Source organism: Phyllostomus hastatus, unplaced genomic scaffold, assembly GCF_019186645.2.
Source record: "Phyllostomus hastatus isolate PE091 unplaced genomic scaffold, TTU_PhHast_1.1 phas_contig_16, whole genome shotgun sequence".
NCBI classification, from domain to species: domain Eukaryota; kingdom Metazoa; phylum Chordata; class Mammalia; order Chiroptera; family Phyllostomidae; genus Phyllostomus; species Phyllostomus hastatus.
The window spans coordinates 24462377-24481632 of NW_025333643.1; the positions used below are offsets into that span (position 1 = coordinate 24462377).

Here is a 19256-nt window from a genome sequence, read left to right on the forward strand (position 1 = left end):
ATAGTGCTTCACTCAAGAAAGCAGCATCAAGGGGTATTAGAAAGAGCCACAAACTCACTAGTAATAAAAAAAAAACAGAAAATAAAATAAAAATGAAAAGCCATTCATTCGAAAGGAATGAAGGTTTGATAATGTCACTATGAAGGTACACTGAACTGTTTCTCATACACTGATACTTTATTTACTTGTGCAAATAAAACACCAGTGTAAACACCTTCAAAAACAATTTGACAGCTTTTAGGACAACTACAATACCCACCCACGTAGACTACAACTACAATACCCACCCACGTAGATTTGTTAGCTGAAAGGACCTGGAAACCACAAGTGGAAAGGGTGGAGTCAAGGGGTTGAATCATCCAGGATTATTGAGTTAGCACATGGAGGACCACAGCCTTAGAGTCACCTGACCCACGTTTGCATAAATGAGAAATATATCTCTGATGTGTTTAATCTCTGATGTGTATACCACTGAGATCTTGGGAATGACTTGTAATAGCATCATTGGCCAGTCTAGCCTGATAAGTATGAACATCCTAATGCTGATCATTCTCCAAGGTACATTACTAAAAGAAATCATCAAGTCTCTTTCAATACATAAAACAGAATAACATGTATACTTCAGACAAACATGTCCACACACCAAGCAACATTCTGTATCTTTTAAAGATAGAGCCCTGAATAAGTTAAATGTATAGGAAAAAGGTCCAGATGAAGTTCATCAAGCTTAATGCCAGAAAACTTGAGGAAGGCAGGCCAGGAAGACGGTAATCAGAGGAAGATTTAACCTAATCTATAGTTTTTAAAAAAATATGGAAAAATCATTTATTATTTTTTAACTATTTAAAAAATTTTATTAACTCCTAAAAACCTAGAAGTTGGATTTAACAGTTTATTATGATCTATTAATGTCATTTAAAAACATCAGTCCATTAAATCACATAGAAATAAGTATGCAAAAAGTTTATAAAATAAAACATACTTTGAACATGTTTAAGTTCAGCAACTATCTGAAATTCCAGATTTTTCAGTCACTTCATTAATATGCTATTGGCAGCTAAGTAATGTTTAACTTCAGTTGGAGTAAGTCTCCTAAACCCACTTTCATTGCAGACTCCAACTTCTACATTATCTTCTGTCATTTGCCCTTCAAAGCTTTCCTTTAGGATTAATATGGCTGTATGAATGCCATCTTCAAGTTCTAGATCTTCATTGTATCTTTTTGCAAGGGAAGTTTTCCCATTCACATAATTCTTTCCCTTTGCTGTGGCTTTCCAGGCAAAGTAAGCTCCTGATGTATCTGAAATAAATATGGTCATCCAACCACAAATTAGTAAAAAATTCCAAATGGACAGACACCACCTGACTGTGTATATTCTTGCATCACAGAAGCTATTATCTGTACTAGCTGAGCTGTGGGAACAGGTTCTTGGTAAACAAGATAATACTGACAAACTAGTTTTCGAACTCAGTGCACAAGCATTCTATAATCTGAGCCCACACCACTATATACCAAGCCTGCATGTTTGTAATTGGTTCCACTTTGTGTACACTTCACTCATCATACAGAATAGATTTCTGTTTCTTCTCTGTTGCTAATACCACACCATTTGCAGCATTAATTCCCACTGAAGAAACTCCACCAGCTACAACAGCTGAAGCATATTCAATCTGGACAAGTTTACCAAACAGGCTGAACATAGTCAACGAAAAGCTGTAACCATGCTCCACCACCTTTACCTGGAAAATCAAATCACTGATCATTTATTATTTGTGTAATGAAAATCAATCTACTTAAAAACAACACTGAAATGAAATACACAAAGCTAGGCTTTAACATAATTGCACAGCCTTGAGTCTCTATTAACTTGTCTGGAAAATGAAGGGCTTATACCCTTATTTAAAGTAGCCAAGTTCTTGACATGCAGTACAAGTGGGGGCGGTGGGGACAAAAGCTTGTATTCTCTGTCACACAGAACTACCTCCTATAAACTCCTGCTGTTCCATAGGAAGAGGCTCTTAAACCTCCTTTTGAGCTCTCAACAGCAATGAGGCAGTGGAAAACAAACAAGGAATTAGCTGTAAATTCAGAGGAAAATCTTGTCATGGGCAAAACAAGGAAAGCAGTTGCTCAGTGGGCTATGGAAGGCCAAAAGTTGGTATATATTTGTTATAGTTCAGTTTTTGCCAATGTAATTCTGCATGCAAATTAGCACCCATAAATCTACCTTAGTCGTGTTACCAAAGAAATACTAGGCTTCAAATAAACATGTTGGTGCAGATGAAAAGACAGATCTCAGCCCTGGCTGGTGTAGCTCAGTGGATTGAGCGCGGGCTGCGAACCAAAGTGTCGCAGGTTCCATTCCCAGCCAGGGTACATGGCTGGGTTGCAGGCCATAACCCCAGGCAACCACACATTGATGTTTCTCTCTCTCTCTCTATCTCACTCCCTTCCCTCTCTAAAAATAAATAAATAAAGTCTTTAAAAAAAAGACAGATCTCAATACCACTATTATAAAATAAAAGGCCTGACTGCTTAAAACACACTGTGATAAAAAAGCCACTTCACTGTTGCCCTGTAAAAGAGATTAAGCGGAATCCTATTTTTAAGAGGGAAAATAGTGATAATGATAATAAAAAATAATAGTATTTTCCTGTTTGGCTCTTAATGTGATAATGCCAGCACATCAACTCCTCCTTCAGAAAGAAAACATGGTTAAAGAAACAAATAAATAAAAGCAACATAGTGTGTGATTAGCAGCCTAAGCTCAAGGAAAGGAAGAAATACTAATGTGAGACATAAAAGAAAGAGCAGGAATGTATGTGCTGACCCTTTGTTATATATGATGAAAGTTTTTACCTTCTTTTGACCTGTCTATAGGGCAAGGCAAAGTATTAATTACTGAAGGCCTTGCTCTTCTTATCATCCTGCAAGGAGCTTTTGAAGCCCACAAGACACCTTACCTCATCCCTACCTCAGGATGTCTTATATACCTCTACACCCCTTTCTATCTATGAATCTCTCCTGTGTGTAAGGTTCCCATTTGCATGAGATTAAATTTTATTTTCTTTTGTAAATCTGCCTCCTGTTGATTTGCTTATCTGTCCAGCCAGAAAGAACCAGAAAAGGGAAAGAGGAATTTTTCCCATTCCTCAAAGGTACCGTGACAAAGTCTTATATTTTTGAATCAAACTGAACACTAACTAACATGTATGAGTGCCATGAAGTTCCAGAAATTATACTCTACACTTGACAAGTATCACCTCATTTAATTCTCACCACAATCCCATGAGGATGAGACTGGACAAGATCCATTTTAAAGATGAGCAAACTAAGGCTCAGAGAAGCTAAGTGCCTACTGAGAGTCACAGAGCCAGTCAGAGGCAGAGCCACATTTCAAACTTAGGCATGTCTGATTCCAAAGTCTATGCACTCCAGTGAGATTTTAACTGTGAATGGCATTCCAGCCCACTGAGTAAGGAAATAACCTGCAGGAGGAGCAGCAGGAGGCAGTACACAAATTTCCCTGCAGGAAGGTACAGAGTTGCCCTGAAAAAGAGGTTCGGGGGAGAAATGGGAAGCTCTGAATGAGAGAGGGATTCCTGGATGGGTTTCACTGTGTCAAAAGAATTAAGATTCTCACAAATACTGTCTGGTTCTTTTTATCCCAGGTTCAGCAGAAAGGCAGCCAATTTTTTCTAAGGAGTTAGGAAATGTAAAACTCTCTGTAATCAGAACAAATGCACAGAGACTTCACTCCCTAACTCCAGACCTCTGCTCTGCCAACAGCAAACAAGAAAAGGAAGAAAAAAATACAACCTTGATAAATATTAGCATATAAATACAGCAAAAATAAATGTATAAAAGGCCCAGAAAATACTGAACAGCATCATTTCAAAATGCCTGCCTGTCTCCTAGTGGAGAATGTGCTGGCTCAAATATGTCGTAGAGAATCACCCTAATTTTATACTGTGAAAAGAAGTGGGCAAGACTTACTGATAGATAGCAGGAAAACAAACTGAGATGGCATATATACTTGCATTTAACTCCTACCAATGAAACAGGGTGCAGCTAAGAGGGGGGCCCCAAGTAGGGATTTGGAATGGGGTCCAGAACTCAAAGTATCCAGGAAATATTAGAAAGATATATAGGATGTCCTCACCCCTTCCCCCCACAGGTGTGAGTTGGGGGAAGGGACACATGGAGCAGGAACATGCAGAGCTGTTTTGTACAGCAACAGCTTTGCAGCAGCTAACATCTGGTGTGGTCACTTAACATACCTATAACCTTTAACTGGTTGCATAGATATGTTAAAATAGCTGTGGCCACACCTTGAGCCAGGGGGATAGAAGCGACTTTCATCCAAGATGTAACAGGGGGGCAGGTCCCCCTGGTTACAGCGCCTGTGAGAGAGCTTGGAGAAGATTAGCTCTATGACATGGGGCCACACCTGCCCAGACTCACAATGGCAGCCCAGTAAATCTGGAATAATACAGGAATGCTGGCAGGTGTAGCTGATTGTAGGAAGAGTCGGAAATGGGGGTACAGAGGAAGCCTGGGGAGGGGATTTAAACCAGACACGGCAGCCATTGAGGGATCACCACATGGCTTTAGAGGACCACATGGCTGTGGCAGTGCAGAGAGAACCACGCAGCTTTGGCCAGGGTGGAGACCCCAGAGCTTTGATGGGGGACCCCCACAGCTTGGGCAACAGTGAGGACCCCACAGCTTTGGGGCATTCCTTTTGGCCACATGGCTTCAGAAATAAGAGAGTTTGTCTGGAAGAAAAGGGGTGCAAGGACTTTTATTGGTGGGCCATGAGAAGGTGCCACATGGTTTTGGATTAGCTGGAGATCCTGGAGGCCACACAGCTGATGGTCCCGGGAGCCTGAATTACGGACTTCTACTTCTTTTCCTGAGATACAGTACACCAGATTAGGGCAGAGGGAGAAGGAAGGACTGTGTATGTCTGTGGATATCTTAAAAGACTTTAATATTTTAATGAAGACATTAGGTCACTACTTTAAGTCTGTATAGCTTTAAATAAACATTTCCTTTCCTTTTCACAAATCTCTAGCATTGAGAGACATCTTTCCTCTGGCGGCAGATAATGCAAACCTAGTGGGGGTACTTATGGTAATAGTATATCATCCCCCTTGGCCCTGTTCTGTAACACCAAGACCACTGGCAGAACCTGCACCTTGTTCATTTGTTTAAAAACTTTCTCCTGGGCATTCACAATGTGGCAGCCATGGTTCTGGCTGGCATGCCAGATCTACAGATCCACTGCACAGAGAAGCTGCTGTTAACAAGGTTTATGTGCTAGGAGGGGAGGCAGGGAAAAAAGACAGGAACACACAAATGAGGAATTAATTACAGAGTGGGAGGTGCTACTAAGAAAATAAAATACGTGAGGAACTAGGGAGGTCAGTGTAGATTGAACAGTGACTTCCAAGGACTTCACATAGGTCTGCCAGCACTCCCAGAAGAGACACAGAGCCAGCAGAACCAGCCCAGCAGGCTCCTTCCTTACAGCTCTGGTCCCAGCTCTGCAGAACCCCTTCCATTCCCCCAGTTCCTGGAGAGCCACAGTGGCTTCCTTTGATTCCAGGGGTGGTAGCTGCCTCCTACACCTACAATCTCTACTTCAGTCACTTCTCTTTTTGCCATTCCAAGTCTTCTTTAATCCTCCAATATTTCCTCAATCAATTTTCTTGTTAAATTATCCTTATTTAAATGATAAGTGTAGTGAGAAATTGTTTCTCACTACACTTATTTCTGACTGGATCCCAAATGACAAAAGCAGGAATGCAAAGTAAAGTATGAATATAGAAATGTAGTCAGTGCTTCCCTGTTTCAACTTTCCTACCTGTAACATTATATATATATTCATATATATATAATGACATTACACATACACAGAGATAGATCCCAGCTCGATCGGATAAACACTGGTTTTGTTCCTGGAAAGGTGCCAGCACTAAAGCTCTGCGTGACACAGAGTAGGGGGCTCCTGTTCAGTCTCACTGAGTGAATCAGGCTGAACAAAAGGATGAACAAGATGGACAAAGGGAGATCTACTTCGTCTCAAACTCCCATATGCATATGGAAGGAGCATTTTGATAAGCTATTGGGCTAAGTGAATGAGAAACAAGAAGGACAGGTGTAAGTAGTCTCAGATGGTGTCCAAACTTCCAACTAAGAGAAGGGAGTTGAGTTGACTACAGGGCTTTTTGGTACATGGACACATAGTTTGGGAACAGAGTTAAACTGCTCCACATGACATAGGAGAAACTTCTTGGTACAGGGAGAAAGGCCATAGGAGAAGAGACAGGTCTTGTGAGACTGTTTGAGGAAGGCAGCATAGGAATGCCATGACTTTACATGTCCCCTCTGAAACCTTCAGCATAATCTGGCTCACTGATTATTTGATGGAACTATGTTCTGCAGAATATCAAGAGATGCTGAGTCCCATAATGAATTACACATTGGCCAAGAGCAGATATTATACATGGAATTTTCTATCACCAGATAAATGTCATTTTTCTACAAAAATTCTCTAATTCTCTTACATACAAAGGTGTCCAAAAATTCAATTAAACTCTGTTACTAACTCTGAGAGTTAGCACAGACCCTATAGTTTCAGGATTCAGTCCCACAAGATTATTCCTACTTCAAATACCAACTGCAAATGGAGTTCTCAGTCTCCTTGTATTTCTACTCAGCTGACTACAAATTGGGCAATTCCCATGGGCCCTTTCTCAAGTTCAAAAATTCACCGGAATGACTCACAGAACTCAGGAAAGTGCTTTACAATAAACAGTTTATGACCAAATAATGGCCACATGTAAGATATGCACAGGGCAAAATACAGGATGTGAGCAGAGATCCTAGGTCCTCCAGGCATGCCACCCTTCCCAGGCAGTATTTGGATGTGTTCATTAATGTGGAAGCTGCCCTCATCTTCTTGTTGTAGAGTTTTAATTCAGGTTCATTACATAAGATTGATTAAATGACTGACCCTGCCTTACTGAACTCAATCTCCAGGTGCTCTTCTCTACCCAGAGGCAGGGTTAGGAAGGAGACTGGAAGTTCCAACCTTCTAAGCAGAACATCCTCTTGGTAGAAACTAACTAAGGACCCACCAGGAGTCAACACATTAGCATAAACTCAGGTGTGGCTAAGGTAGCTAGTTATAAATAACAAAAGGACACTCCTGTCACTCAGGAAATTCCAAGGGTTTTAGGAGCATTATGCCAAGAACCTAAGACAAAGACCAAATACATATTTGTTTATTATGCCACATTATGTGGTAGAAAAGTCACCTATATGAGAATTACAGCAGTTTCTTATGCTGCCCTCTGCTCCTTTCCCATCCTACAACCCTAAAAATAAAAAAGGTAAATTTTGTTATATAGCCATGAAGTGTATATTGTGCCTGTAAAAAACAATTCAGAGCATTGTAAGTGTATAAGGCACTGCATCTGTTTATTGTAAAGGAATGAAACCAGTTTGATGAAGTACACATGAAGAATGACTCCTAATTACCCATTCTATATTATTTCAAAGAAAGGTTAACACAAATTCTAATTGTTTATATTACTCGTAAAAAATGTAAAAGCTTAAGTCACAAATGAATTAACAATAGAGCTATAAAAATATCATTTAAACTATAGATTTCAGTGGATCTGTTACGTAGAAAGATAAAATACTGACAGTCAAAATACATTAAACATAGAATACAAAGAATTTTCTTTCTTTGGAAAACCATCAGAATAAACAGATATTTACATTAACATTATAAGTATTTAGTAAGCACTTCTTGTGCAGTGTAACTGGTTTAATTTCAGTTTTCTAGGAAGGCATCAAGTTAAATGTCCATTCATTTGATAAGCTTTTCTCAAACTTTTACATATTGTAACTCTACCTGATATATAAAGATAAATAGGCAAAGACTTTGTTTTCTAGGCATTCCTAGGGGCAAGGATGATAAATGCATAGCACTGTTCCCATAATCTGAGTTTATGACAGATATCACTAATCAATCACATCCTTTTCTCCAAAGAATGGCCTTGGGGTGAAGAATCCTCCTCCCTGCCATGCTCCACATGGGTACCATGAGCAAGAATTAGAATAGGAGGTAACAGAGGGATCATCTCTCTTCTTCTTTTTTAAATTTTTTAAATTTTAGTCAGAGGGGAAGGGAGGGAGAAAGACAGGGAGAGAAACATCAATGCGTGGGTGCCTCTCACATGCCCCCTACTGGGGACCTGGCCCACAACCCAGGCATGTGCTCTGACTGGGAATCGAACCAGGGACCCTGTGGTTCACAGGATGGCACTCAATCCATTGAGCCACACCAGCCAGGGCTCATCTCTCTTCTTATATGAAAACTAATTCCATTCATGAGGGCTCCACCTTGTGGACCAGAAAAGAGATTCTGTAGAAAGTAACCTTATAGAGTGATCTGAACATAAATTCCTGACTGGGCAGGTCATGGTGGGGTAGTCACACACCAGGTCTCTAACTTGTTTAGTGAAAGGCCTATGTTTGACTTAATCAAACCCTGTGCATTGTTTCTGTACATCTAGGTTAATACAGCTTTGACAATGCCTCTTTTCAGACCCCTCCTTATAAAACAGGGGTGTCAAACTCATTTTCACCAGGGGCCACATCAGCCTCACAGTTGCCTTCAAAGGGCCAAATGTAATTTCAACTCCTGAACAGTTAAGGAGTAGTTACATTTATACAGCCCTAAAATTATTTTGGCCCTTTGAAGGCAACCATGAGGCTGATGTGGCCCCCAGTGAAAATGAGTTTGACACCCCTGTTCTAAGATGTAACCACTCTCAAGAGAGCAAAAAATCTCAATGATCCTGTAATTCAAGCCCTGCCTGGCTTTCTCCCACCTTCATGTAATTTTCCTTAAATCCCCTCCTTAATTCAGATGCATCAGAGAAACTTCAAAACTATTATTCTCAGGAGCATTTGAGATCTTGCTCCCCCACATATGTTATCTGTTTGGCTCAAATAAATTCTTTTTTTTTTTTAAGATTTTATTTATTTATTTAGGGAGGGAAGGGAGGGAGAGAGAGAGAGAGAGAGAGAGAGAGAGAGAGAGAGAGAGAGAGAGAGAGAAACATCATTGTGCGGTTGCTGGGGGTTATGGACTGCAACCCAGGCATATACCCTGACTGGGAATCGAACCTGGGACTCAAATAAATTCTTACAAAAATTCTCTATAAGTCTGGGCATTTCTTATATAAAAAACTTTCATGAATTAATTATTTCTCAAAGGCTATGTTACTGGACCCAGAGTTCACATGCCCAATGCTCTGAAAAGCCAAAACTGAAACGTCAGGGTCTGGAGTAAGGAAGGGTTTATTGAATGAGAAGGTGCCAGCCAAGAAGTTGGGAGTCCTAGTGGTGCCCCAAATCTATCTCACTCACTGAACCAGGCCAAAGGTTTTTAAGAAGCTGGGAGGAACAGGCATGCATGCTGGTGAGGCAAACTATAACTAGAGATGAAACCAGAAAAGTAGGTGGCCATACTGCCTGACACTATTAGAACCAATAAGTAGAGACAGGGAGTGAATCTTTATGGGAGCTTTATTCAGATGCCAGCAATCTGAGAAGATGGCAGGTTATGTACCCTAAAAGCCCTCTTAACATTTCATCCCAAACCAATCTTTTATAAGGAAAAAAAAGGGTAGGTAAGGAGTATGGAAAAAGGATAATCAGATAAGAGTTGCCAATTTTTCTTGTATTTCTTTATGTACTGATCAACAATTCTTTATCTGTGCCATGCACATTCCCTCCCTGGAAAACGATGGATGGCTCAAATAGCATGATCACTTGCAGATCCCCTGGGGTTTGTCAACCTCCCAGAGTCATGTAGGTCATGTATTCCAGTTCCTGGAACTACAGCTTTCCACAAGTTTTAATCACTTTAGCCTATCAACTATAACAACAGCTAAAATCTCTGACTCCTGAGTTCCCCTATCAGAGGAAGTTGGAACTTGGTCATTTACTACAAAGGGGCATCTGTACCAGATCTTCCTGGATGCTTGGCTTCTGAAAGGGTTCCACTATTCAAGTTCAGTCATGTCTGGGTCCTTTGGTTCTGTAGGGGGTGGGGGGATTTTGGTTCTGGGTACAGCTAAAGGCCAAAGTCTCTCCTTTGTGCATGCACTGGCCCTTAAAATCTTTTCTGTTATCTCTGAAAAGTAACTCAGTATCTCATTAAACAGGACAGGACCAACTTGAGCTGATTCTCTGGTTATAGGTCCACCTCCAAATATCATTATGTTATGGATTAGGGCTTCGATATATAAATTGGTGGGTGAGGCGTTGGGGGGCGGTTGCATGTGCTCCATAGGACCTAGAATACTAAGTCTTAATCAACTCTTCTGAACAAACATATCATACAAAGACTTTTAATAGCAAGTTTTATCATAACATAGCTATGCCTGCCCCTTTCTGTATCATCTATAGCTACTTGGCACAACTGCAGATCTGAGCAGTCACAACAGAGACCATATGGATGCAAAGCCTAAAATACCTACTAGCGGGTCTACTCTCTCTGAGGGAAAAGTTTGCTGACCCCTGACCTATATTTAAAAGAGAAGGAGATAAACTCCTTGGAGTCCAGAAGAGAAAATTGCATTACTATCCTCCTAGGCCAGCAGTGAGTCCCACAGGAGCAGTATACCTGTCTAGCCAAGGGAAGCACCTAAGTGGCCTCCCAGTGGAGACATGCAAAGACACTGCTTTGTTAGGTAAAAACAACCTATGCCGTTGGATGCGCTTCTCTGACTCTCATCAGAAACACTCTGGGGGACCGAATGTCCTTTCTCCAATCCAGATCATGGGAAGAGGATGAAGACCTGGTCTACTTCTGGGGGAAGAGGGCAAAAGGGAAAGGAGGGTAAGATTCTCATTATGGTCTTTTACCTCCCAGCTGAGATAATGCAAATCAGCCCACAGATTAAATAAGCATGTGATTCCATGATAGCTAGTAAAGATGGGAATTTTCACCCAGGGGCTTTTAAAACCAAGTTTTGAGCAGATTTTCAACAGACTGCCACACACACTTGGCTTATGTGAGGAACAGTTTCTTCTCTAAAAGTACAAAGTGAAAGCAGCATTTGATGCTCCCAATTGTAAATTCCATTTTCTGCACCATTCAATGATAATTCCAGGGCTGCTCCTTTACCTCATGCTGATAGATTTTTATTATACAGATGTCTTGAGAGAAGAAACTAATTTGACAAATCCTGATCTGCATTAAGTACTGAAAGACTGCGTCACATTTATTGATAGAGAAGGCCAAATACAATCTGTTCCCCTCACCTCATACCTCTAGTGAACAGTGAGAGACCCAGAAGCAGCAGCACCAGCTCTTTCCCAGACAAAACTCGCCTAACTCAGCTTACCAGGTAAATGGCTTCTTAAAAGTGTGTTACAATTTACAGGTGTGGCTTATAAAATAAACTCTATACCCAAAGCTGACAAGAGTACACACCTCTGAGGAAGAGCAGGGGGTATAAAAGATTTTGTTTTTACTGTAATACTCTACAGTCTTTTGAATTCTGTCTCAATAATATAAACTTTCTTTACAAATGAATAGTTTTCTCTAGAAAACCTTTCCTGAATCCCAAAATCAGGGGTTAGCAAACTACAGCCCCTGGTCATATCTGCCTTCCAGCCTATTTTGATCAATCAAGTCTGTCATAACCACAGCCATTCATTTATATACTGGACAGGGCTGCTTTCACTGAAAAAACAGAGGCAAGTGGTAGCAACAGAGAATCTAAGACCCAGAAGCCTAACATTTACTATGTGGTCCTTTATAGAAAAATATGTGCTGACTCCCCCAAAGCTCACATCAGCAGTCCACTCCCAAATTCAACTTTCTCACTACAGTCCATCACTGTCCCTCAGAGGATGTCTCAAAGTGCAATTATACATTTGGGTGATTTCTCAATTTCTGGCACATCCCACGAGAGGCACAAACCAACCTGCTATGTTCACCAACATATCCCCATGCCTGGACCAGTTCGAGCACGTATGAGGTACTTTGTAAGTACTTGCTAAATAACAACTAATTAATTAGATATCAAGACCACTGGTAAAAAACTTTCAAGCCAAGAATGGGACCACTGACCTGCCTTCATGGCAGATAAACAACAATGGCTCTCAAGACAATGAGTTAATTGTACAAGGCCAGGCTTTTCCCTGGGCTAGTAGTTTAGTACTCATATTTCTAGTGATACAGATTTCAGCCCATATGCCCATCATTTATCTCTAAAACTTCAAAGCTGAGAAGTTTTCTCTGTGTTTAGCCATATATTATCAACAAATGGCCAAACAAGCCAGTTCAAAACACAAACTCTAGAGATGTACCTCGGAGTACATTTACTAAACATGGGCTATGTGTCAGGCAGCACACTCAAACACACAGTGAGGTGGCTAACACCATAGACTATGATAATAACCATGACCATTTAATGAGAGATAGCCAGGAAAGGTGTTTACATCTTAGTACAATACTCTGGGAATAGCAAGGTGAGAAAAGTATTATTTTGTCCAACTGCAGATGGAAAACTAAAGCACAGAGAGAAAAAGACATTTTTCCAAAGTCACAAATGATTGAAACCAAACTTCTGGAGCCCATGACCTTAATCACTATACTGTCAAGTTATTATTTGTCATCAATGAGATCCTCCCTTTGAAATATATATCATAGTTCCCAGCCCAGGCAGTCCATAAATGCTTTCATTATTATAACTATTCCATTACCATAATCATCTCAATAGTCAAGCAAAGAATCCATTTGATCTTCCACAAAAGCATGTACAAATATATTTCATAATCCTTCATATTGAAATATAAATCTAAGCTTGTCTGATTTTGCTTTTCTGCCACCATCATCTCTAGAACCCACAAGTATAGGGGGATGAATGTACCAGTACTGCACTTTTAATTAATGTACTTAAGTCAGAAACAAAAAGCAAGAACAAATGAATAAGGAAAAGTAAAAAAAAAATTGCTTAAACAATAGAACTACATTTTCTCACAATTTTGGAAGCTGGAAGTTTGTGGTCAAGGTATCTGCAGAGTTGGTTTCTTCTGAGACTTCTTTATTTGGCTCGTAAAAGGCTGTGGTTATCACATAAATAAAATGTTTTTAAGGTTATTCAAAAAGACATGATTATGTTTTTAGGGCTATTTCACAGACTGATTCAGGTAAAATTTCTCTAATTCCATGCTGAATGAAGTACTTATAAGCAAAATGTAGCCATTAAATATTTCTTATATCAATATTCATAAACATTGTAGTACACTGCAATCAGTATCTGTATTAAAGTCATTTACACAGAGGTCAAACCTTTAAAACACAGAAAAAGCCAGTGAAGTTTGCACATTTTCAAAAACCAAGTTCTAAACAAATATCCACATGGTTAGTATTCCTTGACTCCTTCATTCTATATTTGATTTCCTCATATCCTATAAACTAGAAAATTATGTTAAATCCCCAAGTCCACATAAAAATTAAACAAATATCCCATAACGAAAGGCCAGGAAAACATGTATTTGTAGTAAATACCAACTGAAAAACAACACTTCCTATCAGTGTCAAGCTTTCCTGGCAAAAGTGAAGATAAAACTTCATTAGGCAAACAACATAAAATAACGGTCCACGGACAGTTGTTTACTGGGCTGGCTAGGAAGGGTCCTCAGAGGAACATGAATAAATGTGGATATCATTCAGTATACTTCCCTTACTTGAAGAGTGGAACCCTCCAACACCTTCAAATATTTTAATATTTTTGCAATTTTCCTTACTTTGCATATATTGTCTAGACGTTATCATTGTGTTATCTGTTAGTCTATTATAAACTACTCTGTTAATGGAATAAATGTCCATTTTATAACCATACGGTTCAGAAAAGGACAAATTTCCAGATGTTATCTAAGCAACACTGGACGGAGCAGAAATATCACATCTCCACATGGACACCTTCTACATATTACCTAATCCTGACACAGCAACAGCTTCCTCCTGCACCTCCATAGACCTGCATTGTGTAACCAAGACATCGCAGTGCTCAGGGTATTATTAAAATTTCTTTGGTACCACAATAGGAAGGGATTTCTCTTTCTTTTGCCCATTCTTGACCATGACCACTACCATTACAAAGGTGACAGTCCAGAGCCTGTAGAACTCTGAGCAAATTTCAAGAATTCCAGGCCACACAAAGTAAACTATGAAATCACTTATACGCAAATTGACTATATATTCAATAATCTGCTCCTCAACATAAATAAAAACTGCAGCTGTATTTACCCACAAAAGTCAATAAATGGCCTAGGCAGACGCTAAGTCAGGGGTGTCAAACTCTTTCACCAGGGGCCACATCAACCTTGGATCTGCCTTCAAAGGGCCGAATGTAATTTTAAGGACTATATAAATGTAACTACTCCTTAACAGTTAAGTGAGAACTTGGTGCTCCCGCCGGGTAGAACCAAGGTGGAGGGCCGGATTTTGCCTGAGAGCTTCGTGTTTGCCACCTGTGCTCTAAGTCATCTGAGATAAGCTAACTAATTGTTCACTTATTTCTTATTCCTTTGAATTAGGGTTCAGTCTTAGGGCCCACACTAGTATTTCTTAGCCTACTCCCTGACAAGTTCATGCCAGTAAACTTGATGGAATATAGTAGCAGAAAAACATTACTGTCAAATCTACCTTGCTCAGGAATCTACTGGAACTCAGTCCAGACAATACCTGTCCCCCAATTTAAACCATGCTTCTGAGAGTATGTACACGAGTACACATACCATACTAACCTAGCTTCCTCTTCCTCTTGACTCCTGGTTTTGCCACTTTAGAGCTGTGTATTCAACCTCTCTGGTCCTCAACCCTTAAATAGGAATGACAAAACAGGGTTATCATAACAATAAAATGATTTATTACATGTAAGTGTCTGTCATGTAATGAGAGCTCAGAAAATACTAGCTATTATCATTTATTATTAATTGTGATTTTTACAATATGCTTCCAACACCATTCTGAAGATCCAACACAGTAACATGAAACAGCCAATGACATCAGAATGCAGGGAGAAATCTTCATAGCACACCAGTAATCATGCAAAAGAAGTAGGAATTGTGACAGAAATATCATCCCTAAAATCTCTTATCAAACATTTGGCTGAGGCTTTGAACTAATTCTAAACATTTTAGACCTCTTGCCTGCCTTGTAAGCCCAATAACTGTGAAAAAAGCATATGAAACTCAGGCAACTGAACAGTGGGAAAGAGTATATTTACATTGTGTGTATCAGTCATAGCGAAAATAGCTGTGCTCAATGAAGAATGATTCACAGGTGACACATTCAAACTCACATTGCAAACTCTATCTCTTGTGCAGCAGCTTAAGTCTCCATTCAGTTCTTTTTTACCTTAGGCAGGCCACTTAGAGTCAGCCCCTTGCCTGTACCCTTCCAGGGATACCTTCTGATCTTGGCTGAGTTTGTACACAGAATCCAGGACTCACCCTCTCTGTCTCTCTCCTTTCCAGGATACCTTCTCACCTCCCAGGTGCAGTGGTTGTGCCAAATTGTCCCAGTTCTTCAGGACAGAAAGACTACAGATTTTCTATTGGAGTTGTAGACAACACTGTGGTCTGCTCTCAAGAAAAAAGCTGAAAATAATAACTAGAACTTAGAACATGCCTGTCCCTTCCAATTTTGACTCCCTTCCAGGATCTCCCTGCTTGTTTTCACTCTCCAGAAGTTCAACTAGTTGGTTGTGTATTTTGTGTCTATTGTGTAGTCACTAGTTACAGAAAGTTCAATCTGTTAAAAGCTTAAATGGCCATCCTAGAAATGGAGCCTACCTGGCACATATCACAAAGGGATTCAAGCAGACATGTTCTTTTCTATCCCAAACAGCCAGAGAACTCATTAACAGAGACAGAACTTTGAGAGAACATATTGATGCAGGACAGTAAGAAACTAGTAATATTCCTTGGCAAGTGGAAAAGGGAAACTGAACAGCTGATCCTAACTGGCCTCATCTGCCTCCTTCTTGCTTTCAGGACCACTCTCTTAAGCATTAAGCCCTCAAGACAATGAAGTTCTGATGAGCATCAAATAATCTTAGGAACAAAGTCCCTAGTCCCTTGACCCCAGACACAGAGTTTCAGTCAAAATAGAGACAACATCCAGGCCTCAGTTGTGTTTCAGCTCCAGACCCAGAAAAGCTAATTACCCCACCAACTACACACCCTTGTGAAATCAGAGAGACTCCATGGCTGACATAAGGACCAGATGCACTAATCAACTACCCCCTACCCTAGTGCCGACCAATCAGTAGAGACCACAAAACTGACCATGTATGTTCATTTTGATGAATCAGCATATTAAAGGACACACCTGGAAAGTTGATGAATATTCTATTGAGATCCTCCCCTGAGACCTCCCTTAAAATTCCTCCCTTTAGAAAACAGATAAAACCCCTTAAGACAAAGGACCCAGCACACACATGCTCTCTCTCTAGAGTATGCCTGCTCCTTCTTTCTTCAGGCATGTATCTTTGCTATCTTTCTCCTAAGCTCTAAGGGTCCCCATAAGACTTACAACCAGGGGAGCTGCAGTCAGCAACAGCTTGTCCTGGACTAATACCCTGAATCTGTCTCCAAGGGCCCTTCTTTTGCCTCTGTAACTTGTTTTTTGAGTCCATACAGCCCAACTGGCTCACTTATTCTGCCTCGGTGACTTTCCTTCCAAAAGGCCAAAGTGGCTCACTGAACAGCCCATTCCATTCTTCTCTTCAAGTGTACTTTTGCTAAATAAACTTCCTCTTGCATTAGAGTTCTCGACTCAGCATTCTTTTTTTGCCAAACTGAAGAACTGATAGTCTTGAACTAGGGTTGACGTCACTGGTAACAATATCATTATGTGAGAAAACAGTTCATACTTTAAGACAGAAAGTCATTTCCAAAAATAACTCTAGAGAAACTGACAAAGACTGGTCAAGAAGTAAGTAGAGCAGCTTGTTCTGAGATGCTCACACTAGTTGGCAGCTTGAAAGATTTGAGCACATTTGGAAAGTAATGTAATACAGAGAGGATCAGTAAAGGAAAGGTCTTCATCCAAATAGGTAGGAAAATGGAAGTCTAAGGAAGAAATTTAGCAGAAAAAAATAGCTGATAATGTAACTTACTCAAGAGGTTGTCAAGGGGTATATGCACATCTAGAACCAAAGACAGCCAATCAGGACCAGAGATAGCAAAGACAGTTGGCATGCTTCATAAAGAATGTCTCCAAGGCTTTGTCTGGTCTCACCAAAATAATGTCATGATTGATTATCGATGTCTTCCAGAGGAAGCAAAAGGGGAAGCATAGAGTCATGTATGCACAAACTAGAATTAAGAATAAGGTTATAAGCCCTAGCCAGATGCCTGACTTGGTTGGAGTGTTGTCCCATACACCAAAAGGTTATGGGTTCAATTCCTGGTCAGAGCACATATGTAGGCTGCAGGTTCAATCCCCAGTCAGGGCAAGTATAGGAGGCAACTGATCGATGTTCCTCTCTCACATCAATGTTTCTCTCTCTCTGGCCCTCTCTTTCTCCTCCCACTCCTTCATCTCTCTCTAAAGTCAACAAACATGTCCTCAGGTGAGGATTAAAAAAAAGACAAGAATAAAGTTATGAAACTTGAGAAGAATAAGGACAGATTCATCAACATCATCATTATTAATAATAGTGAGTATCTTCAATATGCCCAGATGATGTCTAGAGTAATTTAAAAATAAGTGAAATTAAAAAGGGATATCAGACAGGCTAAAATAAAAAAAAAAGTGCCTTGAATCTTAATAAGTCCATAGTACGTGAACTGCCTCTAATCAGATCCAGGATATGACTCCTTTGGAAACCAATCAAGAGAAAACACTTATTCAGAAGATTTCAATGAAAAATTAATAACCATTTGGTTCCACTTTATCATGCACAGACCTCAATAGTAGATTTTTAAAAACTAAAGTACAGTCTGTCTCAGAGAAATTGCTCTTGTGAGTCCTTCAGAATCTAGGACATTTTAATCAATAAGGTGTAAGAGTGATTTATTGACTTACATAAATGAACAAAATACTTGCTATTCAAAATTAGTGAAGTCTGTCACTGAAATCATTAAGTGTTTCTGTAACCATACTACTAAATTAACAAAGAAAAAGCAACCAAAATCTGCCATTCATCTTGATGTTCAAGCTCCAATTAAGCAACCACTGATCTGGATAATGGTGACTGAGGTTTTTAGAAGCTATTTGGCCTCATATCTGTCTTATTCAGAGACACATGACCTGCCCAAGGTAAATATAATTACAGAAGGGGATCATCTCTGCCTCTGATTTCTGGTTCATGTAGCTTTTGCCTATACCAGATTACGACTTGCTAAGGAGGATAATTAAGCAGGGTAATTAAGAGTATAAGTTCCACAACTGAATGAGTGAGTACCACAAAAGTGAGCATGGGATTTTATGGGGTACTGGTAACTTTCTATTTTGGTCCTAGGGAGTGATGTCTACTTATAATTACATGTCATGCATACACACACATGTACATACATATATGTATGTATGTATGTATATGTACAACATACATAATGTATGGAATTCTTTTCAGTATTGTATGTTATATTTCACAATTTTAAGAAACTTTAGATAAAAGTGTAAGCTTTGAAGGCCCGTAGCTCTGAATTCAAATCTAGACTCTATCACTTACAATTTGGGTGAATTTAGGCAAACTACTTAACTTCTCTAAGGTTCAGTTTCCTCTTTCGTAAAATGAGAATAATGATAATGATAATAACAATATAGACTGCATAGGATTGCTGTCAGTGTCAGGGAAGAAATGCACTCACAGTGCTTAACACTTAGTGGGCCTGTTTGGTGGGGCTATCACAGCAAAGGCTCAGACACTGCCCCCTGCATCATCTCCCCGCTGGTACACATCAACACATTTCCAGCTTGTACCTACACTTGACTTTCCACCTCTTAGCTGACAATGTGCAGCTGATCAAACTGCTGTGGGGCAGCACATAGCTGAATATAAACACAGTCCTGCTCTCTGGGCTAGGGCTCCACAGATCAGGACATGCCCTCATAGCCAAGGGATGGGCAGGCTTAGCCCATACATAAAGCCAGCAAGTGGACACTTGAACACAATTTTGGACCACTGGCCATCAGTCTAAT

At 40.0% G+C, this 19256-nt stretch overlaps 1 protein-coding gene and 1 pseudogene across 4 annotated transcripts in view; both read right to left on the reverse strand.

Annotated features, from left to right (window-relative positions):
- Nucleotides 1–19256, reverse strand: part of SUCLG2 (succinate-CoA ligase GDP-forming subunit beta) — a 277613-nt gene that overhangs the window by 220594 nt on the left and 37763 nt on the right. The window contains exon 2 of one of the 4 annotated variants that reach the window (XM_045832400.1): nucleotides 14843–14925. The exons of 2 other annotated variants lie outside the window; for them this stretch is intronic. In XM_045832400.1, coding sequence (XP_045688356.1) covers nucleotides 14843–14845 — 3 coding nt within the window. In that variant the 5' untranslated portion in view covers nucleotides 14846–14925. The remainder of the gene's footprint in view (nucleotides 1–14842; nucleotides 14926–19256) is intronic. One more of the 4 variants, XM_045832401.1, reaches the window with a different exon arrangement.
- On the reverse strand, nucleotides 1032–1764 carry LOC123814311 (annotated as a pseudogene).